Source organism: Dysidea avara, chromosome 11 (assembly GCF_963678975.1).
Source record: "Dysidea avara chromosome 11, odDysAvar1.4, whole genome shotgun sequence".
Taxonomy (NCBI): Eukaryota; Metazoa; Porifera; class Demospongiae; order Dictyoceratida; family Dysideidae; genus Dysidea; species Dysidea avara.
Window position 1 is genome coordinate 15,213,430 of NC_089282.1, and position 27,653 is coordinate 15,241,082.

At 37.0% G+C, this 27,653-nt stretch overlaps 2 protein-coding genes across 6 annotated transcripts; one reads left to right on the forward strand and one right to left on the reverse strand.

The window, feature by feature from the left end:
- On the forward strand, positions 1 to 27,653 carry LOC136239628 (major facilitator superfamily domain-containing protein 8-like). Of its 5 annotated transcripts, XR_010693539.1 has the most exons (14): positions 1 to 118; positions 1,609 to 1,790; positions 6,429 to 6,519; positions 8,226 to 8,326; positions 20,941 to 20,984; positions 21,469 to 21,706; positions 21,877 to 21,990; positions 22,518 to 22,775; positions 23,051 to 23,183; positions 23,543 to 23,677; positions 24,536 to 24,627; positions 25,233 to 25,456; positions 25,759 to 26,834; positions 26,890 to 27,653. XR_010693539.1 is itself a non-coding variant. In XM_066030398.1 (13 exons), coding segments are annotated over exons 2-13 (1,683 nt in total). In that variant the 5' UTR covers positions 1 to 118; positions 1,609 to 1,789; the 3' UTR covers positions 26,011 to 27,653. The 5 variants fall into 5 exon arrangements, 4 of the variants coding, with proteins under 4 accessions (XP_065886470.1, XP_065886472.1, XP_065886473.1 ...); XM_066030398.1 differs by having other exon boundaries at positions 25,759 to 27,653; XM_066030400.1 differs by lacking the exon at positions 1 to 118 and adding an exon at positions 930 to 1,187 and having other exon boundaries at positions 25,759 to 27,653.
- On the reverse strand, positions 2,735 to 4,969 carry LOC136239630 (uncharacterized). The gene is made up of 4 exons (XM_066030404.1): positions 4,839 to 4,969; positions 3,371 to 3,591; positions 3,140 to 3,319; positions 2,735 to 3,087 (listed from the first exon to the last, which is right to left on the reverse strand). The coding sequence occupies exons 1-4, from the start codon at positions 4,883 to 4,885 to the stop codon at positions 3,011 to 3,013; spliced, it is 525 nt and encodes a 174-aa protein (XP_065886476.1). The 5' UTR covers positions 4,886 to 4,969; the 3' UTR covers positions 2,735 to 3,010.

The following is a 27,653-nucleotide window of genomic DNA, read 5'->3' on the forward strand; positions in this document are numbered from 1 at the left end:
GACATATCACGGAAATACTTCACCATGTGACTCACAATAGAATCGATTGTGGGTTTCGAGCAAAACCTGCCAAAAGACGCGATGAACGTCTACTATGCCAAACTATGGTGAAATACGCGTGAGTTTCTTTGTTAAACTAGTTTGTGTGCGTTCAGGCTGCTAATAGTTCGTGCAACGCTTGTTAATTACGAGTCCTAGTGTATGGTGAAGCTACACGACTAGAAAGTTCCATAAATCATTTAAAGCATAGCCTTGCTCGTGCTATATGAAAAATAAAGTACTCGGCGCTTGGCCTCGATGCTAATAAAGCACTCGGCTTCGCCTCGTGCTTTATTAGCATCTCGGCCGCGCGCCTCGTACTTTATTTTTCATATAGCACTCGCGGCTATGCTTTAACATATACGTAATCATGTGTGCATATGGAACTTACAAATAGAATTTATCTCACTACTGCATAAAAACACCCAGTCTGGCAACCATTTAGAGTATAGTTCATTTTTGTGATCAAGTATAGTTCATTTTTGTGATCAAGAATTAGAAACGCTTTGATAGCAATTAATGTGCAGCAGTTACCAGGATTACACATATTGGATGATATCAGTCAGTCAGTATACAGGGACAAAATGAAGCTTGTATATACTACTTCATTTACAACACACCATTCTCTGTCATCATAACTTATATGTATAGTCATTGCCAGTGAAAGGTTAACATTAGACCATATAGTTTTAGACTACAACAAGTTTGATACTGAAATTTGATTGGCTGAAAACGTGGTCTCTAAATCTCGTAGAGCCACGGTCATGTCCAATAGAGACCACGCTCTGAGGCGATACGAAACACGATAATTACGCGCCTGTAACATTGGCAACGCATGGGCATTTAAATGACTAGTAACAGCCGTACTGAATTAGAGGGAGGTGTAATGGGCTTGTCTGTACTAATCAACACTACATTACTTGCTTACAAGCAGCTGTCGAGGCACAACAACAGCAACAATGAGTTGTAGTCCAGTCGCTGAGTCCAGTACTTCGATACATAGCACGCGCCTGTAACATTGGCAACGCATGGGCGTTTAAACGGGTAGCAACAGCCACGCTGAGGTCCCGCCATGTAGGGAGGTGTAGAGGGCTTGTTTCTAGTAATTAGCCATACATTTCCCATTTACAAGCAGCTGTCAACTCAAGGTACAATAACGAGTTGTAGTCTAAATAAGTTAGACGTCAAGAACCACTGGGTTCTACGGGATTTAGAAAACCCTCAGGCCCTTAGTAGTGCCTTCGAGTTTTCTAAATCCCGTAGAACCCTGGTTCTTGACGTCTAACTATAATGTAGTTGTAAAGTACATGATCCTTATGAAAGGATGCAGGCTAGTTAAAAGGCAGAACTGTATAATAGTACATGTACACTACACGAGTACACTTACAAACTATGTACACTGAGACGTGACTTGCTAGTTCAATGATTTTGCTACTTTATTTACAGCTTTGACTGTGGATCACCCATCCAATCTGAAATGTGGGGTCAGGCCTAGGAGTGCTTAATTGTCTATTTTTTAAATTTTTTTTAAAATTGTTTATTGATAAGTATTGTCTGATGCACTTGTAGTGAGTACCTTTTGCTACTAAATTAAATACAAAAGAAGAAGTACCCATACATTATTTTCATGGAAACCACTTGGATGTACCACTCAATTAAGACTAAGGAGGCATAGACTTGCAAGGATTTCAGGAAACTACCTTCGATTTGATTCCTAAGCTTTCAGTAGGAACTTCATACTAACCTTGAAAGTGAGTTAATAACAGCATGCAATGCAGCACAACAAATTATAGTAACATAAAAACTTATCTATCGGAATGATTTACAGATGGGACACGAGCCCTCTTGAATTTTGTGTTAAGAGATTGAGATACTCTAATAGATCAGTCAACTATAGAATATGCATAATAATATTTAAGAAACTTTACTACTGGAAATGATGCATGTAGTTAGTGCGTTGAATTTCAACTTTTTTATTGAAGAATATAGGCAATAGATGTGGGTGATACAAAACTGAGTATGATCTTATATACTGCTAGAGTGAAGCTTTTCAGTCATGGACTTGGGTATACAATCACATCGATTTTCAATACCCTTTAATGTAGATTATGATAATATTTGTTATTTCATTTTACAGTAACAAGACCACTGTAGACTTTTCAACAAAATTAATGCATTAGGAACCATGTCCTGCATGGTAGCATGCATAGTGATGTTACTTTTATAAAGTATGTGAGCATTAGCTATATAGGGTATACCATTGTACATGTAAGCATATAAGTGATGTGGGCATTTAGGGTTAGTGAAGTAGCAGATCTAGAATATCAGCAAGTTTTGGTCATATCCTTGGACCATCACTGTCTATCATGAGGAAGGTCTTAGGGTCACATTTCTCATTTGTATTGGAGTAGTGTGATCACTACTATAGCATTCTATACCAGACTAGTACCTTATTCTGTATATGAACAGAAGATGATGAATAGATTCATTCCTCTGATCACACAAATGCTCACAACGTCACAGTAGAAAGCTATATATGTTGGATTGTGACAAACCTTCAGACAATCAGGAACACTATTATTCAGCTAATAAACAATATTAGAGTCACAACATAAAGACAACACCAGAATGTCATGAAACATTTTTTACAAGTATGTTTTATCTTATAGTCAAAGCCGGTACAAAGTGTTGTGTGATTCACTATATGATGCGATTGATTATGTAGAGATATAAATTGTGTGGGATGTCAAATCTTTTTACTTAAAAAGTGCTAAAACTTAACTATTGCAGACTGGTTCAGCAGAGGATTGTTAGGTTGCACTGTACTGTGTACGTGTTTTAGTGGTGAGAATTTTAATGTAGTGAATTGGAAAAAATTGACAGCAACTGCCAAACCATGATGCCAACAATACAATGGCTAATGTCGAGAATAATATAATTCCCACCAATTTAACCAGCAAATAGTACATCATCACAACCCATCATCGGAACTTCCATTACATACACCACAAGATGAAATATGTCTTAATAGATCGGCCACAGCAGACACTAGATAAGAAGAAAATATAGTATACAAGACCCAATACACCTGTGTACTGACCTGAATTTATAATTTTAGGGACATCATGAAGTAGTGAGCATTTTGCCAATTGTCCACGATAATAAAGGTGCCATGAAAAATCATCTTTAATCGTCAAACAATACGATACTTCTACTCCTGCAGCACAGCTTTGCAGCTTGTAAACACATAAGCGTTTGTCATGAGAACCATCTATCCATTCTATCAAAGTTATGATTGAAAATTAGAGCTCTATATATGCCATAAACTAACCATCAGGTATAGCTTGCATGATTTTCAATCTGTTATGTAAACCCTCAATAGTCTTGGATGGTGCCTGGTTGATAACCATCAAAGGAATGGAGAGTTTACAAGTTGAGTCAATGTCTTCCGCTGCCAATTTGGCAGCAATTGCTTTCTTCTTCCGGTACTTGTCCCGCTCGTAATGCTTCCTAGAGCTGAGACGAAGTCGTCTACGTCCTCTTGCACTCATTCTGAAATAAAAAACAAAGTGAAAAGTTCCATCCAAAATTGCTAGGGTATATACAACAGAATTTGTAAGGGGTCCACAATTACAGCCCTGTGTATTTTGCATTCATCATACATGTATTAGGTCTGCCTTCTGTAACCCCACAACTGTCTTAAAACATAATGAATCCAAGGAATAGTGTAAGCCCCACCAAAATCAATTGCTAACCATGCCCCAAATAGTCAGGCATTTTGAGCTTCAATACTCATAATGTCTTACTGGAAGGGGGGATTTGAGTTCCAGATTTGAATTTTCAAATATGTAAATCTCCTGGACTTAATATTGATAAATGCATAATTGCAATCTCATCACCCAGACCTTACCTCTAGTGCACTTATTGATTTTTAGGCTACAGGAAAGCTTTCTAATAGGCACTAAACCTAAAATTGACAAGCACAATAAAAAAAATCTGCTACCCTTACATATGGCACAAAAAAATACCAAGTCTTACTTCATCCAGATTTATAGCATTCTTAAGTGATTAATTAATTAATTAATTGACACACTTCTTTCAACATTGACAGCTCAGGCAAAAATATATGGGTTCATGAGATCATTTACAATCTCAGGTGTTACACTAATGTGCATGTTATTTCAAAAAAAAAGTATCCAATCCAAAAATGTAGAATCTTAATGTAGCCTAGTATGCATGCATGTATCTTACCATGTGCACACACCACATGTTCGGGTAGTGGAGCAGGCCAAAGAGTGAAGGCAATGAAAGCACCACAGTGGATTTAAAGCATATAGTAGAAACATATAGTACGGGTCTGGGAGTAAGTGGGAGTCTAGGAGTTTGCCTCCCTGAAAATTTTTCACACATTAGATAGTAATGTCACTATGTTGCAGTTTAAAAGAATTACAAAAGTGATTGCTAATTGACTGTTCTATTAGAGTATCTTGATTTTTATTTGCAAGCGATGACCAATTTAGTGGAGGGATTGGAGGTAGGGGTTATAGTGCCTTTTCCTCACCCAAACACAAAGCAGTCTGAGCATGAGACTAACACACACACACACACACACACACACACACACACACACACACACAACAACAACAACAACAACAACAACAACAACAACTAATTACAGTGCTTAGTTACACTGTAGAAGGGTTGTAAATCTAACAAGAATACCATATACCAAATCTCTAACCGGATCCCTAGACAGTCTATGTCCCAAGTCATCTCGGGTCACATAACAACATTCCCACCTTAAAATGGCTGTCGAAAAATCTGCCCACAAATAACTCTCTCCCATTCGAGGTCCATTTCTTCTTAGAAACGCGCGCTAAAATGCGGCCGCCGCCAGTCTACTCAATAATAACCGAATCCCACAATCCATTGGTTTATGTGACGCTAACTCCAATCTACAGCCACCGAGTCGACAGCCACAGATTGGGACAAGTTCTATCTAACGATTGCAATTGTTTAAAGGCTATATTTAGACGTTGAAGGTAAGACTGTGTACGTGTCGTGACATTTGCGAGAAGTGTTTTAGTTATCCGCATGGGTGTGGTAAATATTCCAGCAGTCTTGTAGCGTACCATCATAGACTCTCTCGATAATCTATGGTACCATCATAGATAATATATGGGTATGGTTTTATGACTACAAGTTAGCAAGTTGTTTGTTGGTGTAAACTACGGCGTATGAGGAAGCTGTATTAAAGGTCATAGGGCTTATCATGTGATCCTAATTCCCTATGACATATTGGTCTTGTAAGGATTACCTTACGGCATACTGGCACAAAAAGCTGTTGTAACATGTTAGTTACTGAGCTGTATCTACTAAATTTATTTAAGACCCAGCCATCTAACAGCTCTACGCTCCAACTGTTGGATATTGCTTAGGTGGTAAGGTTCAACTAAAACTGCAGCTTATTTCATCACAGGGCAAATCATGGTAATGTTTTTACTTCAGGTGAGTAGTTACTAAGGTTTTGTTTAAAGCTTTAGCTGCTGTATTTCTTTTGTGTGATGACTGAGATATTGAAGTGTACTTTATTGCCCAGGAAAATTTAGCCAGATTTTTGTCCGGGGACTTGCATGTGGCTGGGAGACCATCTTTCATTATTGGAGAAAATCCAAATCACTAGCTAGCTGTTGCAACGTATCTCTCAATGCTGACATTTTACTGCTGATTTCTGTGTTGCAAAATAATACTCAACCTTGAACTACAATAATGAGTTTTGTGGTGAAAAAGTGATGCAGGTGGGAATGAGAAACAATTAGACTGTATAGCAGATTTTTTCAAGGGAGAAACGTCAATCTTCAAGAGCATTGTTTAAGTAATGTAAATGCAAGATTGGATCCTGAACCCCCCTCCCCCCAAGAATTTTTTTTACCCTTTAAAAACCTTATTGTACATAGATTCCTGATTGACCGTGCTTCTAGAAATTATAAATAGTGAGAAAAGTTATAACAAAGCGACATAAACTTCTCATCCGCTAACTGGTTGGGTAGATTTCAGTCTATTAACTAGGTAGATAGCTTGCATGACCCTTTTTGTGTTGTGCGTGGCAAACAAGGTACTCCTGTTTACACTTGTGACTTAATTTAAGCCGGTTACAAAGCTTACTGGATCACATAAAGTTTACATTGTGTTATAGCTTGACACTAGTGTGTTTATTATGCATTACATTTTGAGAACAGCTCCTTTGAGAACATCACTTTCAAGACAATATGACATATAGACAGATAGTTGACTGTTCAGCTGTTTGTATCATTTAGGTTTATTTTTCTGTTCTCTTACAATTGTTGTTTGTTATGAATGAATCTGTTATTACTACTGGTTCTTTCTAGTGATGACATCGCAGTATCAACCCATCAATGATGATGCGTCATCCGAACTTCTTGCATCATCTGGTTCACCCAATCAGTATGGTGCCATACAGTGAGTGTTGTTGTGTGTACTTCTATATGCACGCAAGCACACACACCACACACACCACACACACACACACACACACACACACACACACACACACACACACACACACACACACACACACACACACACACACACACACACATGCACATGCACACAAACACACGCTCACCAACAAAGCAAAACAAAGCTCTCGGCTGCTATGTACAAACGGTTAGACCTATACAGTGAAACACCAGGCCACTTGTGCACTACCCAGGTGTTATGAGTCAGTGCAGACAAATCCTCCTGTACGATACCCTGCAGGAGGCTGTACCATATCTCATAGATAAAGGTGTGGGTACTCAAAGTCCACCTAAATCTTGCTGTTATGTTAGACATGGACAGTTGGCATAGGCTTCCCCAGTTAATGCCAGGTACCCATTCACAGCTGGGTTATTGAAGCAAGTTTTCTTACTCAAACAATAACAGTAACTGGGCCTGTCCAAAAAAAAATTAATCTACATAAAGTCAAATTAGCAAAAAGGAACAGTGATAATGGTTTGGGTTTTCTCACTCAGCCTTTACGACAGCTTGGGATTGGTTGGGCATAGTCGAACCCAAAAATGCCTTCAGAGCGACTTCCAGTAAGTTTTTATATAAAATTGATCTCAGTTTTCTAATAGCCATTGATACCTTCAGCCAAGCATAACTCGACTACAGGTAACTATGGGCTTGATTTATTCACTCTTTGCTGTCGCTTAGGCCTAAGACATGCCTTTTTGTCTACTGTAGCAGCTACAATGAGTGCGTTGCAACTCAAATTCCTTGTACTGGTAGAAATTAAACCTTCTCTTGAGTCAACCTGCAAGTGGACTCTGTATGTACCTACACTATCAGACCAAATTTGGCTGGTCAGCTACTTACACAGTCTGTTAAATAGTCATCACATTCTTAGGATCAAGAATTAGTAAAAAGGGTAATTCATTCAATGTACCAACAGACTCTGGCAGTGAATGTTAACCACATGGGTCTTAGAGTAGGCTTGACACTGCCCGTTCTGGTCACATGGTCCTCCACCACAGCGGAACTTGTCACTACACTTGTGATGAGCCTTACCACCATCAGTCTGAAAATACCTCTGGCATATTGCACACTGCACAGTCCACATCTGAGCTGTACGTAGGTATTCCTGCTCATCATGTCTATCGATTGAAGATACAATTGTCACCACTGCTTCCTATCCATTGCTCTATCATGCATCACTGATTCCAAGAGATTGCAAATCTAACTTCAGCACATCTCTCCATCTTCTCTTGGGTCCATGAAATGGCCACACTTGAGGTAGCTACCCAAACAAACAAACAAACAAACTCAATGATCATCCATTCTCGCCACATGTCCCACCCACTCTAATCGATGTCTTCTCAACTTGGTGGCTATAGTCTCTACTTCTCCCCATCGTCTTCTTATTGTACTCCTCCCATTATTGTCTGTTAGAAATACCCAACATCGTTTTGATGCACCTGTGGTGAAAGCCATCTAATCTTTTCAAATGACGACGAAATGGTGTCCAACATTCACTGCCATACAAAAGAGTGGATAGTACGCAAGCCTGATACACATGATTTGATGGACAATTGATAGTCAGTATAAACGCATGTGCATAATACACATAATTTTATACATGCTCAGGGTACATTAAATTTTAATGTTCTTCTCTTCCCATACAGGCAAGATGATGAGATTGTTATGAAACCCAAGAATTGGATATTTAACAAAAGATATATCTCCATCATCATTATGTTGTTTACTATGCTTTGTAGTTCTATAAGTGAGTTTTGGGGCAGAATACAGTGGTAGAACAAGAGATCAGTAAATCTAGTGACTTGCTGTTGTAGTATGAGATACATAATGAGTGTGTTGTGTTGTGCATATGTGAGTGGGTGTGTGTGCATACGTCATGTGCCCATACTGCCAACCCCCCTCCTTCCTCCTCCCCCTCCCAGCCTATGGTGGGCCTGATAGCACACCACTTGATGCTAAAAGTGCTACTCCTACCTCTTCACTGTGTGGTGGAGAGTTTGGAGACCAGGCAGGGTGAGGGTTCCCTTGTTTCCTTGCAAGTGAACAACAGGGTGTACATCATGCATACATATCACTTTTTAGTGCAGAAGGTTTCTTTATGACACAGGTCCCCACTATTATCCATTGTATATCTACACCCTGGGTTGCCTGGAGTTAAATACATAAGGCTTGCCTACAATTGTAACTGTACTAGTGTACTCTTAGTCTTATAGCTTGTAAATAGTATATCCAGTACTGAAGTAGGGATTAAATAGATGTACTGTAGCTGCAGGTGTGGATGACCTCCCTTGTTTTGTTACTTAATTCTTATTTCTGTGGAATTTAAAATTCCAAATTGCTACTTGTTTGTTTGCTTTTGTTTAACATATTATGACTGGTGAACCCTTACATATGTACCTCAATACATAATTTTGGTGCTTGAACACACACAACGACTATCAATAATTGAAAATGAAGAGGCCGTTCTTTTTCATTTTCAGCTATGTTTCACCCTATCATGGATATATGTACAGTTGCACGTGGATGTAGAATTGGTACAATCACACACATGCACACATTCATGTTTGCACAAAGGTTAGGAACAAATATTTTAGTATAAACAAACGCAGTACTAATTTTTGGTAGATCACTCATGAATATTAAACCTTTGCAAGCTTTTGGCTATGCAAACAAATATTCTAGCAAACAGGTGCCATTCTGTACTTAGTGGCTGTAGTCTTCACATATGGCTGATAAATTTAAAATTGGTTTTACAGAGTACATCACAGAATTAACTCAATAATGACTGATACTAAATATGTGCAGAACTGATTTCCTTAACGTTGTTTTCTGAAGTGTGTGTGTGCATGGGTGCATGTGCTGTATCTGACAATAATACTCATTGTGGGTAGCTTGAGGTGAGAAAGCAAGGGTATTTGTCACATTCTTTACCATTGAAATCTGTCCACACATATAACTGACTAGCAACAGTTGCTAAGCATTTTTTGTAATACTCATTTTTTAAGCAAGCTCTTTATTTCATGAAAACTCTTTGGAGCATTATATAAGGCTTGATTGTGCCCAACCAATATACTGAGACTGGCTTAGTTTGTAGTTGTCAATGTTCTATGGGAAAATGCAACCCCCCTGGTCCCTACTATTAGTTACTGGCTGAGTGCAAATCTGCCATGTTCGTAAAATTCTATATTTCTATAGAAGTGCATTGAAATACAAATATGTGTGGCTATGCATAAATAGATTATGTTGTTTCAGAATACAGTGAAGCATACTCATATCCTATGCACTGTTGGATTTCCCTCTTCATGGAATGAGTGTCAGAGTAAAAGTGACAGTGGTAAAGCTCATTCCTAATGCTGCTAATCTAAGGAAGTCTGGGGGGGATGCTCCCCAGGAAATTTCACCTTTTTAGATGCTATTTGGAGGCAATTTTGGGCTGTAATATTGTGTGCAAGGTGTTAATTAGGTATAGCTATAGCTAACAAGTGTACCTTTGTCTCTTAAACCTTATCACTAGAGTCCATTAATAAAGAGTTAAACTGTAAGGAATGTTTCCAAAGTAGCTAAAACAAGAAACAAAGCCATGGTGATTATTTTAGAGGCGCTTAACACGGGTGGAGTGGATATGATTTATGAAACTGTTCTAGTGTTCTGGGTGAAAGACAGGTTAGATAAGTGTTGTTTCTATCGATTGTTGTGATAAATGCTCCCTATACATAATTAGTACACATTTTCTACTTTCAGTTTTGGCTTCATCAAATTTAACCATTTTTATTATTTCAGCCAAAAAGTGGTGGAGCTCTAGCCTCACTGGTCGCACCTACTCTGATGCCCTTGCATGGAGAGTAAGATTTGTGTCCATACAGTAAAGGGCACTTGAGTTACAGACACTTGTTTATGATACAGTAGAAATAAAGTTTGCTGTCATCATTTCTTATTGTTCTCTGTGTACATTACAGAGAAAGCACAATACCTTGATGGAATTGTCTGTTTATAGTGAACAGACTGTGTAGCATGTTTCATTCGTAAATTAATTAAGCACCTGTAATTTGTTTGCTTACGTAGCTACAACATAATTCAAATTTCTTGCTGTTCTAACTCTCTACAATAGCTATACCTAGGAGTCCTTAAGCGCTGAGTTCTTTCATTATTGCAGTATCCATCCACTTCACACAAGTGTTTTCCAATTGCTAGCACTTCCTTCTTCCTCAGGCAGGGCTCCTTCCTCTTACTGGAGTTCATCTCGCACAGCTGCCATAGCTATGGATTTGTTTAATAATAGAAGCCTGTACTACAGTAGTAACAGTAATGCTTAGCAGGGTGGTGTTGGTGGATGGTGACATTAGTAACTTCCTTTACAAGTTAGTTTTGCTGCTGATGGAATTCGACAGCTGTTTGCACACAGCCTCAGGGAAGTTTCACACTCCTTTGAACCTCTGGCGCTCACAGGCTACTGGTATGGATTAGAACATATGTGACCGGATTTGCGAAATGGGGTCTTCCACACACATCCAATTTACCAACTTTGACAACTCATAACTTCAGATTGGAAATGGCTATTTATTTGAAATTTGGTCAGTACTGAGAACCAATATAGCTTAGTAGTTGGAGAACATTTCAGGTTAATATGTTTCATGAATACTGAGTTATGGTCTTCTGAGTTCATAGAATTGGATGTGTGTGGAAGACCCTTTTCGCAAATCCGGTCACATATTATGTTTACTGATATGCACAAAAACCAGTTAATGATTTCTATTGGGTATTATTGATAAACATCCTAATTGATCATATATAACTTGCATATGTAGTGACTCCAATAGGTTTCTGCTTCATACATAGCTTTGTTTTTTTTGCCTATAAAGTATTTTATGAGCAATAATTAACCCTCGGAGCACCAAGGGTTACTGTAGTTGTCTTGTGCTGCTCTGTGCAAATTTGTTGTTACCACTTTAGTTGCTGTGTACTTTATTCATAGGTTAAAAACAAGGTGCCATTAGGCTTCTCTTGATGAGTTTAACAAATGAAATGTGTGGATTGTTCCGCTAGCACTTTATTCAAAAGTTATGCAATATTTGTTGTTTGTCTTGGCCATCCTCACTCCTTGATAAACTCTTGATGTACAAAAACGATGGCAATAAATTCTTTTCTTTCTGTAGTGTATTACATCTAGCGAAACTCCAATGATTTAGACAAGGGATTGACAAACTTGGGAATGAGATTTTCGAAATTTTTAAGATTTCAAGTGAGATTTCAATAAGATCTTAGTTATTGTTAACTAGTCCAGATTTTACCAGCAATCTACAACATTTCACGCTTTTGCGGGTCCCTTGGATTTAGACTAGTAGCTTCTTGGCTCCTTAAAGTAATGAGCCTTCACAGATCATGTGGTTAGTAACCCTATGTGTATACAAGAGTTCATAATATAGAGGAGAGAGATTATCCAACCTGGTCAAAACACACTGTGTTCATTTTATCTTGAATACTTTAGTATACTTCAGTATAATTCCATACAAATTTGTCACCTGGCTTCAATAGGTGTTGATTTATCAAGGGAAGTATTCTTAGTGCTTTTCTCTAATAGAATTGACACCTTTCAGTAGTGATTTGGTGTTGATAGTTGTTGCATAATCTTTGAACACAGTGTGTTTTGACCAGGTAATATGAACTCTTGCCTATATGGTAGGATGCTATAAAAGGCTAATGCTTACAGGACTAAGGTCCACGTGTTGTCACACAAAGACTAAGTTACTACACTATTCACAAATTGGAACCAAAGAACAAAGCAGCAAAGCTGATCCAAGTGTTGTCACCTGGCACTATGGATCTGGAGGCAATATGTTCATTCAATTTCCCCAATGGCTTTTGCATAATAGTGCTTCATTTGTGCAAGTGACTTATTCCTCCACAGTAGCTTTTTGCTTGTGGCATTTCTGAAGTAATAAATATACTGTACAGAGCTTACCTTCCTTCTTTAGTCCTCTCTCATTTTTGATGTTGCCGGCACTAGTTCAGCATCCAATAATTACTGTACACTGTGACCAATCCAAACTGTAAAGCACGTTTTCCATGTAGCATTTTGCATATGAAAAACATTAACTGCAAGACAACCAAAACTTGACTTTATCACTGCCTTGCAGTAGATTGCAAACTGCCATTTTGGTAGTAATGTTGTAGTTTTCTAAATCCACACATTTTACAATGTACTTTTTGTCTTCATGGCTGCTACATTGCTGATGTGATAAGGTTTGTTCTCATATGTGGCCCTAGTGATGGCTTGTCATAAGTGTTTGTTCCCATATGTGGCCCTATTGATGACATTTCACAATGTTTGTTCTCATACATGACCCTGGTAATGGCTTGTCATAAATGTTTGTTCTCATATGTGGTCCTATTGATGACATTTCACGATGTTTGTTCCCATAATTATGTGACCCTAGTAATGGCTTGTCGTAAATGTTTGTTCCCATACGTGACCCTGGTAAAGGCTTGTCATAAATGTTTGTTCCCATATGTGGCCATTTTGATGACATGTCACGATGTTTGTCCCCTATTATTGATAACATGTTGTGATGTTTGCTCCCATACGTAGCCCTATTAATGACATTTCACAATGTTTGTTCCCATGCTTGGCCCTATTAACAACAGATTTCACATCAATAAACATGAACTTGTATCCTCCTCTACCAACAAGATATGTGTATTGATATCACACTGTCACGTGTATGTCATAGGTTCCTCCAAGCTATGAATTAGACAGAGCAATTGATTAAGTAATTGGACCAGTAATTATAGTACAGACAAATCCATTTACAAATATCAGACTTTTGTTAGGAAAATTTTGTTAGGAGAATTTAGTTCCATTCAAGACCATAATAATAAGATTATCTGCTTATGAATGTAAAGCCTTTTATCAAACAATGAGCTTGTTATAAGTTTTTTTATCGCAACCGTCCTCTCTTTACTGATTTCAATCTCAGTTTTTTCTTGCAGTGTGTTGCTAATATAGGAAAGAAAGCTGGCTACCACGGTCTAATAAAAGTTGAATTTCTGTTTGATCAGTTTCCCAATTGCAATGAGCAGCTGTTTTTGCAGAGGTAGGCTTGCTGAAGATATAGGGCGTGGTACTTGTTTGGTCAGTAAGGATAAGGACAACACAGTTGACTTGTGGGGTGAGGCAGAAATGAAATAATGATGGTGGCTTTTGTGGAAGTATTGACAATTCTTTAGATATTTAAGGTTTCTTCAATTTTAGTGTTCACAGTTTCTGACATTCCAGCTTGGTAGAAATTTTTGTCCAAGTCATTCAACACCTTCAATTTTGCTGGCTTATAAATCATATTAGGCTGATAACAGGAGCCAGGACTGTTGAATCTCTTCCACCAAATAATTTAGTCACTACTCCATGATTACCTCTAGTATCTCAGAGACATTAAAGCATTTCATCTGACATTTTGATATATTGACGCTTAACTGGTACAACAACTGTGTTTTATCACAGTACAAAGCACAATTTCTATTGGGTAATATAATCACCATGAAGGATGTATAGATATATCATAGTGAGTCATATTTTTAGGCACACATTTTGCTCTCATTGATGTGGTTGCTTCAGTATATATTGAGGCCATAATGTTTGTGGCCCTATTGATGACATTTCACAATGTTTGTTCCCATACGTGGCCCTATTAACAACAGATTTGACAGCAATAAACATCATGTAAAGTGAATCAGTTTCTGGACTTCGTATCTTCCTCTGCTAACAAGATAAGTGGATTGATGTCACGCTGTCACATGTATGTCTCCATTCAAGCTATGAATTAGACGGAGCATTTGATTAGGATCAGTAATTATAGTGTAGACAAATCCGTTTAAAAAGGTATACAAATGTCAAAATTTTGTTAGAAAGATTTAGTCCCAGTTGAGACTATGGTAACAAGATTATCTGCTTTTGAATGTAAAGCCTTTCATCAAACAATGAGCTGCCACATGTTTTGTTTGATTAGTTCCCCTATGCAATGAGCAGCTCTTTTTGCAGAGGTAGACTTGAGGATATGGTACTTGTGGGGTCACTACTGGGGTAACCCCAACTTGGCTTGAACAGCTGACTTGTGGGGTGAGGCAGAAATGAAGTGATGGTGGCTTTACTGACAATTCTTTAGGCTATAAGAGACCTTTAGCTTGTGTTGATGTTCCCATTACAATACATACAGTGTAGTTAAGCATTGGCTACTGGAGAACTGGCAGTGAGATTGGACAGTGATCTAGTAGGCATGTACAACACAAATTGTTATTGGTTTGAATCTTCACATTGGCTTTCTGGCCCTCCACTACTTTCATGGTGAACAATGGACTTATTTTCCATGCTCCCTTGCCAGTTCCCCATGCAATCTGATGTCACTTGGCTATGGTTACTGGAATGCCATTATTGTGTCAGTGGAACCTCCAACATCTCTAATACCTAATGTAGTCAAAAGACACTGAGAATAAGCAGTGACTTAATTTTTTTGCTTATTTAGCAGTCATAGTTTCTGACTTTCAGCTTAGTAGAAATTTTTAGTGTTGCACCGATATCCAAATTAGCCGATTATTCCGATAACTGATATTAAGCAACAGAATTAGCCGATACCGATAACCGATCCGATATACACTAATAACACTAACACTCATCCTCATCATTATTAAATGGCTCATATTAGTGACATAACCATTGATATACAGTTCATTCTAGGCTAAAATGTAAAGTTAGATGTATACCACAAGTAAAAGTTACTCATGGTAAATACATTTTACTACTGCTATACAGTTGAGACAAGTGGCTGGTACTACATAGAAACCTAAAAACCTCAGTTTATTGTTGGGCTTGGCCTATACCCTGACAGTTTATTATGGGCATGGTTTGTAGTCACCGCTAAACCATTAACACATAACTTGATTAAAATGCCAAATAACTTATGTCTAGCCTCCCCCACATCATTATACTACACAGTGCAGTGGAGATTAACATCGGCCTTGATTTAATCAAAACCGATTAATCGGCTAGTAGCCAATATCGGCCGATACCGATGATTGAACCGATTATCGGTGCAACACTAGAAATTTTTGTCCAAGTCATTCAACACCTTCAATTTTGCTAGCTTATGACACTAACCCAAATCCTATTGGGCTGATTACAGCAGCCGGGACTGTTGAACTGAGAATCTCTTCCACCAAATAATTTAGTCACTGCTCCATGGTTACGCTAGTGCATTTTGATATATTGATACAGGAAGCAAAAACTACTCTTTTGTCACAGTACAAAACACATTTTCTACCATCACCATGAAGGATGTATAGATATATCATAGTGAGTCATATTTAAGGTGCACATTTTGCTCTCATTGATATGGCTTCTTCAGTATATATTGAGGCCATAATGTTTGTTCCCATATGTGGCCCAATTAATGATAGGCTTTTATGGCAATAAACATCACGTCAGGAATTTCTACATCTTATAATAGTTCTCTTCTGCGCAACAAAACATGTGACTGTCACATGTGTGTTGTGTGTTCCTATGAGCTACATATATATGCCATGGACAGAATTTAATTAAAGTAAATCGATAGGTGCTTGTATCATCTCATGACAACGTGTGCAAGTGTAAGAGGAATAAGTTCCATCCGGGTGCAGACCATGGTAATGAAATTATCTTTTGATGCTGATAGTTTTGATGTAACTGTATTCACTGTTATGGATTCAGTAGCAGATAGTCATTAGATTGTCTCTCTTACTGCTAACTATAGTGACCACTGGTGTTATCATGATAGTGTTGTCTGTTTGTGTGACGTCTAACTGTCAAAATCAAGCCTGTAGCATTAGTTATTGATTATCCTGGTCTGTAGGTAGTATTGCATCAATCAGGAGCTTATAAGCTTCGGTATTTACATTCAATCAGTCAGTAGAAAATTCTGTGAGATTGAAACTTACAGGAAATGCTATAGGTTTCTTGAAGGTATATATGTACATTTGGGTTTGATTGTGCCTAACCAAGGAAAGCTGGTTTCTGTTTGATATTTTTAGCAGGAAAGCACAGACTACATGTACTGTGATTATATTGTGCACAGAAGCCACCTAAAGGTATCCATCGCTGATGACTATGCTAATCAACATCCTAATTATTTCGTGATCACTTATAGTGACTCCACTGGTTCAATAATAGATTTGCATTTTCCCTATTGGGGATTTAAGTAACTTTTCCCTTCATAAAATCATCTTTGTAAGTTTTTACATCAGTACTGGACTTATATCTTCAGTATGTACTAGTTCTCTTCTCTACTTGATGTAACCAGCATACCAATCTCTGTTTTAGGATACCATCCACGTACATTCCTTGTACACCGACATTTTGTAATGCAGTCACATAAAATATGTTAGCTGTACAAGACTACCAGAGCTTGTTTGTCATTGTCTTATAATAGGTACAAACTGCCATGTTGATAATAAAGCAACTTTGTCATAGCGACCATGTGCAGTTGACAGTTAAAGTCTATAATGTACGTATTTTGAGTGGTGCATATTTTAAGTGATGATATGGCCGCTTTGTTATTAAAGCCATAAAGTTTGTTCCCATACGTCGCCCTATTAATGACAGGTTTCGTGACAGTAAACATCATGTAAAGTGAATCGGGAGTTTCTAGACCTTGTATCCTCCTCTACTAACAAGGTGTGTCACGCATTCCTCCAAACTATGTATTAGGCAGAAAATTAAATTAAAATGAATGGATCAGTAATTATAATTACTTAAATCACATGTACTTGCAAACAAATCCATTTAAAAGGTGTAAGAACTTTGTGTAAATAAGTTCCAGTCAAGACCATGGTAATAAAATTATCTTCTCCTGAATGTGTAATAGTCCCTACTCTATCCTCATAGTTTTGTGTGTTGATTATTATGACTAAAGGTTGTTAACTCTTGTGGATTCAGTAATAGCAAGAGTCCATAATAAACTCTTGGTAATAGATAATAACATTATGTTGTTTCTCCCTACTGCAATGATGAGCAAACTTTAGTGGCCGCCATATTTTCATAATATCACTGACATTGCTAGGGCGTGGTTGCCTGTCAACATTGCCAAGCTATTCTACTTGGAAGAGAAATCATTTTGCTTAGCAAGCCAAGCAAACTTGCTACCATGTTTAGATTAGATAGTGCAGGTTAGTAGTGAGTTCTTATGAAGTAGGAAATTTTATTGTAAGTGTACAGATTTGTGATGATACGTTTCCCAGACATACAAGAACAATCTTTCTATGAAAGTAGGAGCCTGTATAGAGAAGCCTGGATGTTTCATTGTTAAAATAATCAAGTTGCATAATGTTAGAACTCATGACTTCCATTGTGGATTATATGTGACTGTCAGACGAGTCAAGTGGGTGTTTATATGATGTTAGAATTAGTGACTATTGATGGGTGTGAAACAAAGCCATAGCACTCAAATGTGAAATAGGAGAGATCAAAGATTGCTGTAGACAAAAGATTGGAGAAGACAGAAAAGTGAAAGAGAAGATATGCTTTTGACTATGTAGTGATGAACTTATCATATTTCTCTAGTAAAAGCATTTTTAGCTGTGCAAGAAATTATTTCATCATAGAAACTAAGACAACTTTGTTACGTTCATAACAAAAGAATAGTTGCATTTTTTTGCTGATATTTCCTTTCAGTATGTTTTACAGTTTTGTTGGCAAATACAAGCACCTCATTTCTACCTAAAAGTTTAAATTGTATTGCTATATTGCAATGATATTGTGGCTACAATATTTAGAAAGTTATACAAGTAGGATTGAGGCAATATGCAGTACTCTGACTAAAGAAGACAACGTTTTTATAAAATACAATACTGCGGTTCTTGTACATAGTTAGTCTAAATAAAGCCTTAAGGAAGTAGAAGCCATTGTATAATTGAGAAACTACAAGGAATTTGGAGTGCCTTTGTTTAAGAACACGAGAAGATGTTAAAGTAAAGAACATACCCCACGTACAGTCTGTGTTTAGTAGTGAGATGACTCAGAAAAATTATTGCCGTGTACCTGGAAGGCAAATAGGCAATAATAGTGGAATGTTTTCACAGTTGAGGCTAAATTACACAACATGCAATACCATAGAAATTTCATGTACAGTATTTTTTAGTATGCTATATGCACACTTTATTTTGTGCGTGCTACTCAACATCATCAACATCCTCAATATGTGGAAACTGAAGTGAAAAACCACAATGAGAATGAATTTTCTAGACCTGTATCCTGGGATACCATAAATCTGACATACGTATGTCATAGTGAGACTATGGTTTGCCTTATACAACAATTCATATTTGTTTCCTAGTTTGTTCAGCTTGTACGGGAATATTCTCAAGTTAAATTGATCACCATAAGGTCAGTGAGAGGTGAGTAGTAGTGGCTGTCCCCTTAGACCATTGGCAGTTCCTCAAAGGTCCCTCCAAATCACAAACTCCCCCGCTTCCTATCCTTGTTTCCTTTCAACCTGACATGAGGAGGAAATACACCATGTTATATTCTTCCTGCTAATGGGTAACAGCTGTATATGGTAAATATCTTGAAGAACACTAAACTCCCTGCTGGACTATCAGTAGATGTTGGAGCATCCCAATATATCAAAGCTGGCTGGTTAATGTAAAATAGAAGCTTGCAAATGGGCAACATTTCTATTTTTCCAAACCTTTTCTCTCCAAAATCTTGATGTAACAAATTTGAGTGCTCAAAGTTTTCTAACTTCTTCTAGCTATACAGTACATCCTACACTGCCTGCTAAAGATGTAACTAGAAGTCATGAGAATATGGGACAACGTACCGGAAACAAATGCAGCTCTTAAACTAAATTTCTTATAGATGACCATGTTAAGTTGGATGGAAATAGCTTTTCTATAGTGATGCGTTAGTTTGAAAGTTCGTTTTGTTGTCTTCTATTTCACAGTATGTCGTCCATCCATGTATCAAGATCAAATTGCATTAGTTTGAAAGCTCATTTTGTTGTCTTCTATTTCACAACTAAACTGTATGTCGTCCATCACATGTCTCAAGATCAAATTGTTACCAAGAGAGTGTGATTTTAATTCTGCTAAATATTTTGAAATGTATACTACTAATATTGCAGCCAGTCTTGTACTACTACAAAGTCCTCACCTTGTGCCAACAATTACCACCAAATATATTGTGTTACAACTTTGTGATAGTCATTTAATTTTGGTTGCCTTTATGCCAACACTGGACACTTTGACTGCTTAATGTGAATCCCTACAAACAGTTTCCTCTTTTAATTAAAACTTTTTATTGTGGTAAAGGTAGTGCAAGTGTGAACTAAAAACATAATAGCTAGTAGCAGTTTTGTAGGACAAGCACCATCTATCAATGAGATAGAGTGAAAGAGTGTCATTTGACTGAATCAGAAAATTTTTGAGACAAGTCAAAAAAGAGCGTCATTTCACTGGCTGACTGACTGACTGACTGACTGGCTGACCGACCGACCGACCGACCGACCGACTGACTGACTGCTGGTAAATATTATGCATGATATTTGGAATCAGAACCTTGCAAATGGCACTGAAGGAAGTCTTTAACCTGTATTAAAACCTATTAGTAAAATATATTTTTGTAATTTGATTCAGTATGCTGTTGAGAAATGATGCATTATTGTTGTCACAACATCTACTCACTGCTGTATCATTTTGTATACCACTAAGATGATTTATATCATACAATGTTTTGTAATAAACTACCACAATGTTGTTAACGTTCTGACATTATTCATAACCTCATCCTTGGTCAGGCATCAAAGGGAAAAATTTAGCATGACTAGGATTCAGTTGTAGTAGTAAGATTAGGTGGTACTGACCGATGGTGCAGATTAAATTAGACTGCCTTTGCATCTGAATTGGTGACAATATTCCTGCGGCATGGGTGGTGCTTGAGGCATTAGTCTATAGTCTGTGTGATTCCAATTTGTAAGGCTGTCGAGTCTTTAGTAAGTATTCAATAAATTCATTGTAAAATCACACTGGGTTAGAAGTGAATGTAACTTTCTGATCTTGTCAAGAATCCATGAAAATTTCTTCAGAATAATTGGAGCCTATTTTTTATGCTGTTCTTTGTACAGCAAAACTGCCAGCCAATTATATTTAGGAAGTAGGTATATGTTTCAAGAAGGATAGTGCAATGTTACTGGTAAATAACAAAAACATAATTCATTGTTGAATAACATAAGACAATAAGGAAGTGGATAGTGAATGGAGTTTGTAAACTAATAATTTAGTTCTTTAACTTATAACAATAGTACTGTTAGTGATAGGAATTGATGTGTTTCTTTAATACTGTAGGTTTCTCCATTATATTTGGATCAGTGTGGCCCTACTTTCAGCAGGTTAGTATGTTTCAGTATTGGTCTCTGTGTACATAAACAATTTATTTAGAAGTAATGCAGTATGTGTGTGTATGCATATGTGTGTGTGTTGTGTGCGCGCGCGTGTGTGTATGTGCGCGTGCGTGTGTGTATGTGCGTGCATGCACACGTTGGTTGTATGCATGTGTGTGTGCGTGCGTGACTGCGTGTGTGTGTGTGTGTGTGTGTGCGTGCGTGTGTGTGTGTGTGTGTGCGCATGTGTGTGCTATCCTATCAAACACCTGTGAGAAAGCTATGCAACTCATATAAAGAGAGAAAAGCAGTAAATTGTTGTGTTGAGGAAGTTATAATCATTTAGACGGTTTCTGTCTATGAAGTGATGCAACCCAATGGACATAAAGTATTGTGATACTTAAGTGATGTAACTTCAAGATGTAAATATGTTAAGTATTGACACTTGTAATATACATACTATTTGTGTACAATAATATATTTCTGATCACAGATTGACCATAAGGCAACTGCTGATTTTCTTGGCTACATTATAGCTGCTTGTAGTTTTGGCCAGATGATATCCTCACCCATATTTGGTATCTGGTCCAACCATCGACCGGTTGTTGAACCTGTCATTGTCTCACTAATAATTTGCATGATTGGTGGAATACTGTACACTTATGCTGAAGCTGTTCATGATGGAAAATGGGTGCTGCTGTTCAGCAGGTTAATCATAGGCATTGGAACAGGTAATATGTCTAATGATTTTTATGATGTCATAGCTTGTTACAATTGTTTAGTCTTTCTTTGCATGCTTGCAAGATCAAATATCTCTTAGGGTAATTACAGATGTCCCAGGGATTTTACCATGCATTCTATAACATACAGGGTGTACTATGGATTTTTGCATTTGCTATAGGGAATATTGCTGTGGCGAGGTCTTACGTGTCAGCAGCTACTAATGAGAAAGAACGTAGCACAGCTATGTCAGCTTTGTCTTCTGTGCAAGGACTAGGATTTATCCTGGGACCAGGTACAAAATTGATATGCTCTCTCATATACGTATGTACAACATATAAGCTGAGTCCTTACTCTTGTTGTGTTGTTAGTTAACTAAGCATCCTACAAAGAAATACTTTTAGCCCACTCAATCGGTTACTTAATTTTCCACTTAAATGGTTTTTAATAATTTTGTAACTTCATAGTTCCAACTAGTTTAGTTGTGGACACATTTTTGTAATCTTAAGAACTGCTATCAGTTTAACACAATAATTGTACCATATATGTATGTACAAATTTTTGAGAGATATATTCTTTGTGGATTTCATGGTTACCTATCTGTCTAATATTTTCATCCTCAAAAGTTAACAATTATTACCATCAGCTCCATGCTATGTAATAGGTAAGTAACGTGATGCATGGTCTGTAAAAATAAACCGAAAATCCTGAAATTTGTTAATCCACAAAAAATTGTGTATCTTGAAAATTTGTATATACGTATACGATATTCTACTTGGACATACATATATCCATTTTTACTTTGTTTTTTACACATAATAGCTCTAGGATTAGTGTTTCAACCACTTGGTAACACTGGTGTTATGTGGAAGGCTATTGATCTACGGTTTAATCTGTACACTGGTCCTGGCTTCCTCATTGCATTGTTGTGCATTTTCAATGGTGTACTACTGGTGGTGCTGTTCAGAGAGTTTAATGTACATGGCACTAAAAAGAAAATACCACTTAAACAGTTGTTCTACTTGTGTGTAAAGAAGGAGGAAAATTGTGGCTCCAAGTTGCACAGATTGGGCCAAGATGGTGAGTTGAATCATTGCTATATTGTTTGCAATCTTTATAGGATTGTAGTACTGCAGAAAAAATTTTAGTTGACTAAAGTAGAGTGTATGGTTACCCGGCTGTGATTATTTGCTCAAGTCTACCGACAAAAGGAAACTATTATTTCCTGTTAGTTGTATGAGTCATGTTTTCTCAGTAGTATTTCATATATTTCATGAATTCCAAATTATTGCTCAATTGATGAGTATACATGTAACTTTATTTATAATTATGCATACGTGTGTGTTACTTTACAGAAAGTATTAATGATATGACAGTTTCTATCAAAGAACCGGCAACCAAGGGTCTGGTGAAATATGACCGGATTGCTGCCTGGTCTTGTATCTTCCTGTTCTTTCTCATTTTGACAGTGTTTGCTGTTCTAGAAACGTATGGGATTTGATTGTTTGTGTGTATTACATTGTACACACCACATAGGTTCAGTCGGTCAGGTTTGTGTATTAATTCTTATCAGGAAAATGGTGAATTAAAATCTTTTACAATTCAGTTACATTTCATTTGTTATCACTTAGTGTGCTGGTAGAGCTTAAACATCTTGTAATCTTAATTGACTCTTGAAAAGTTTCTGTTCAAATAATTTTTAAAAAAAAGTTAATTAATTTTCTATACAATCAATATACAGTATTGGTTTATACCAGCATTATTAGTTATCAAATTTAATAATTTGTAAAAAGGATATTATCAGTTAAGTAATTCAAGCACTGCAAGTTCTTTTTTCTATGCCGCAGGCTACTGGCCCCTATCGGAGAAGATATGTACGCTTGGACCAACAAAGAAGCTGCTTTCAATGTCAATCTTATCTCAACTATAAACTCCATAATAGCTATTGCAGCTTTTGTGGGCACTAGGGTCCTTCTAAAATGGTAAGTAACACATTTTGTGAAGTAGAAGTAATCTCTGTTATCACATTATATCTACATGTCTTCAATTTACAAATTTGCTGTGTTTATATACACATTACCATTCCTTACTTTAGTGGTAAAGATGTTTATTTTTTTCCAGTCTGACTATTATGGTGATGAATCTTAAAAACACTTTTTGTGTTGTTAATATTTTATAAACTGTTTAGTTAACCTCAAGTGATAATTATTATACTATCACTTGTTTTTTCAAGCGTTGCCCTTTTTGGCTTCTACCAAGTTGCAAAATTTAATTTTAACATTCAAAAGTTGTTAACTTAATTAACAGAGCTGTGGCATACACAATGGTACATACCCAAATGTGGTTATATTTGTGGTCGTTAGTGTAAAGGCTTTAGAAACCATACAGTGTACATGTTCAATTATAACACACCTACCCATGTCAACGTATAGGAGGGATTGTTGAACCGGTGGTTACTCTTTGGGGATCTTCTCTGCTTGTGTTTTTGCTCCAAAGTGTGGGAGAACTGGTACTGTGTGGTCATCTGGTTTAGGTGTTGACTGTACATGCAATAACAAATTCAAAATATTCAACTTGACACCTGTTGTTGTAATAAATAAGTATTCTGAGTAAGGTTTCTTTTTTAAAAAATATTCATGTATATAATAACAATCTAAACTGTTTGACAGTTGCATATGCGAAGTTCTTATCTTGAACAATGTAAAGCATCTTGTTTTGGCATCAAATTGATGTAGAATCTATGGTATTCCAGTTGTGTGTTGATGCTCATGAGTTGTATGAATGTAGTAAGTATAGTTTGTTGATGTTACTACTGATACAGCTACCATTGACTTTTACAGGATTCCAGCAAAGTTGGTGCTTCTTTGTGGTATGGTTATTATGATAATGGGTTTTCTGATATGGCTGCCTTTTCGTGGACATCCACCGATAGGTGTGTTGTGTAATAAACTATCAGAGATAGAGACAAGTAATACCAAGAGTTCATTATATGTACATACTGAGGAGAGCGTCCTATTCATATATACACCTGTAGAAGGGTGAATCATAAAGTTATGACACGCTATTGGAGTTAGTGATGTATGAGCAGCCATAAAGTACAAGAACTATTGGCACTGTGCCACACTTGTGACACTCAGAACAGCCATATTTGTAAATGGCCTATCAAGAAACCCATGAAGACATGCTTGAAAAATAGCGAGAGATTGAGTTAGTTCGGTTGCTAGCGTCATTGTTAGGTACGTGTACAATTGATATTATGTTCAATTAATGACATCAGAGAAACAGGCAAATTCAGAAATGTTGCATGATTACCGTTCTACAGGGGTATATGAGAGTAGGACACTCTCCTCAGTCAGTATATATACTATATATATATATATATATATATATATATATATTATGAGCTCTTGGTAATACTCCCTAGCTCGTATGACTAATCAGCCCTGAAGCTATTAATTAATGTGAAACCATTTAAGTAATTTTATCAGTCTTTGTTTATATATGGTCATAGTTTTGAAATGCTTTTTTTATCTGTAGGAGGGTCTGTGTCTAACTCAACTGACTGGTTTGGAGATATTGGCCATAGTAATACAACTATATTGCCTGGATGCAATCCTTCCAAGCAGCCATGGTGTCATCATGAGCATAAAGTCTACTTTTTCCAATATGTTATTGGACTACCTGTGATCACTATTGGTTACTGTTCCAGCAGTCTACTCTGTTATACAATCTTTTCCATGATCCTAGGACCTTGGCCACAGGTGTGTTGTATAAGCATATCATATTATACACACACTACACGTACACATACCTACACAACATTCACATGCATTACACACATTGTGTACATGCACCAACAACGCTCACACACATGGCACACAAAACAGGTATAGAAACACAGTGATGTGCACAATTTTTTTACTGTGACACCATTGCTATAATCATTACACTGAGTTGTGTGTGGGAGACTAATTAACAGTAGGGTTGCCTTTGTGATTTGTTTTGTCTGTGTCGTATAAGATAAGGAGCAAACAAGACATGTAATAGATGCGTTACATCACAGGGTCTGATGATGGGGTTCATTTCAGTATCAGGAAGTGCAGGACGTAGTATAGGACCATTGGTACTAGCAAGATTATACCATGAGGAAGGACCATTGGCCACATTCTTATTGTGTATCGGAATTGTTGCAGTAGGAATAGTCACCATACTAGTGACCTTTGTCAGACTTGTCCCATATTCTGTGTATAGTAAGAAACAAAATGAAAAGAAGTATGTTCTACTAAACACTGAAGATGAACAAGCACCAACTTAATACTTTTTTGTATAATTGTGTGCATTGAGTATTCTACATATTTACCAGCCACTGTATTTTTATTTATTTTTATTTTAAATCGAATGGCCATTGAGTCTATTGACTTGCTAATTATTGTGGTCTCTATGTTTGTGATTGTCTACTGTAAAAAATGGATTTAGACTGTCGTGGTGTTGATTTGTTACTCTGTAATATACTCATTCGGTGTTGATTTTTGTGAGTTAACAGTGCAACGAACACCATTGAGATCATAATAGGATTTTTGTCAGGTGTCCTTAGTTAAATTACTGATTTGGGACTCAAACAGGCAGATGTCCTTTATATGTAAAGAGATTGTCCACTATTTTAGGGGTGTTCTTTTTGAGGTATATACATTGACAGTTGAGTATTAGGAATTCACTTGCTAATTGAATGTGCTATTGTATAAAGCTGCCTATGGTTTAAGTGTCTGTATTGTAAACAGAGCCGTGTGGCTACCTTTGAAAGAGGCCGAATACTCAATAGTGTTTGCATGTTCTACACTGCTAATGATTACATGTAGTGTCACATTCTCTTCTGTGGTTTCATCACTAAACTTGTACAAATTTCATCACGCTATGCCATACTGTGCTACTGCACAAAAGGAAAAATAGAAAACCGAAAAGTGGAACTACATGATACTAGGTCTATAAAATATGTGTTGAGTTGTTTCCCTCTCAGACAAAGCTTTGTGTACATGTAGCTATAAAGAGATAACTTTTTATTGTAAACCATATTATATGGCAAGGACAGAGATAATTCTATCCCAGCCTATTGATGTAGGCCAGCTGCCAGTTGCTAAACAAGTGAGTTGTAACTAGAAGTTAGGGGTTTCATTGTCATCAGTAACTCTTCTGTGAGGTAACTGCATAGGAAGTCCATATTCAACAAGTGGGGGAGTGATACCACTTCCTTCCTGTATAACTGCATTACATAATACAAACCACGGATATGCTGGTAGTATAAATTAGTCCAGTTTTACTACTTTCATCAGTTGCTGCTGCTTGGTGGAAGTTGTTCATTAAAAAAGTTTCATCTTTCTAAAGTGGTACAAATGAAGTTGGCAAGTATTTTATTGTGTTCTAGTCTGCTGCTGCTAGTTGTTGTTGAGTGTAAACCTGTTAAAAGATCTGATGTGCCAGCACTACCTGCTTTTGAAGCATTTGATAAGGACAAAGGCTTGAAAGTGGGAACGAAATACACAGTGACATTGTTTGAAGGTGGATCAGGTGATGATGAAGATTTAATGCCAAAAGGTCTCGAGTCAGCTACAGCTGAAGAAGTTCTTGCAATGTTTGGACTAACTATGTCGGACTTGAACCCTGTAACAAATTCTGAGCCAACAAGCTCTGAGCCACCAAGTTCCGAGCCAACAAGTTCTGAACCAACAAAACAATTCTGAGCCTTAATAATGACATTGCTGAAGTACCTGACTTATTTGACTGCTCAATGCACACAAGCAACATGACTGTAATATTTAAAATATAAAGCACTTTTAAAATATACAAATAGTTGTACAAGCTAGTTCAATAGCTATAACAGTGTATAGAAATATACTATAAAATATAATGCCATCTGTATATCTTCCTATTTTAATAAAATGCAACAATTTTATTCAACACAAA

Coding starts and splice junctions, on each gene's coding strand:
- LOC136239628 (XM_066030398.1), top strand. Junction 21,991..22,517: donor AGGATTTATCCTGGGACCAG/GTACAAAATTGA, acceptor TACACATAATAG/CTCTAGGATTAGTGTTTCAA. Junction 25,457..25,758: donor TCCTAGGACCTTGGCCACAG/GTGTGTTGTATA, acceptor GTTACATCACAG/GGTCTGATGATGGGGTTCAT.
- LOC136239630 (XM_066030404.1), bottom strand. CDS start 4,885: ATGGGAGAGAGTTATTTGTGGGCAGATTTTTCGACAGCCATTTTAAG. Junction 3,592..4,838: donor TTTTCGACAGCCATTTTAAG/GTGGGAATGTTG, acceptor TTTTTATTTCAG/AATGAGTGCAAGAGGACGTA. Junction 3,320..3,370: donor CATGCAAGCTATACCTGATG/GTTAGTTTATGG, acceptor TAACTTTGATAG/AATGGATAGATGGTTCTCAT.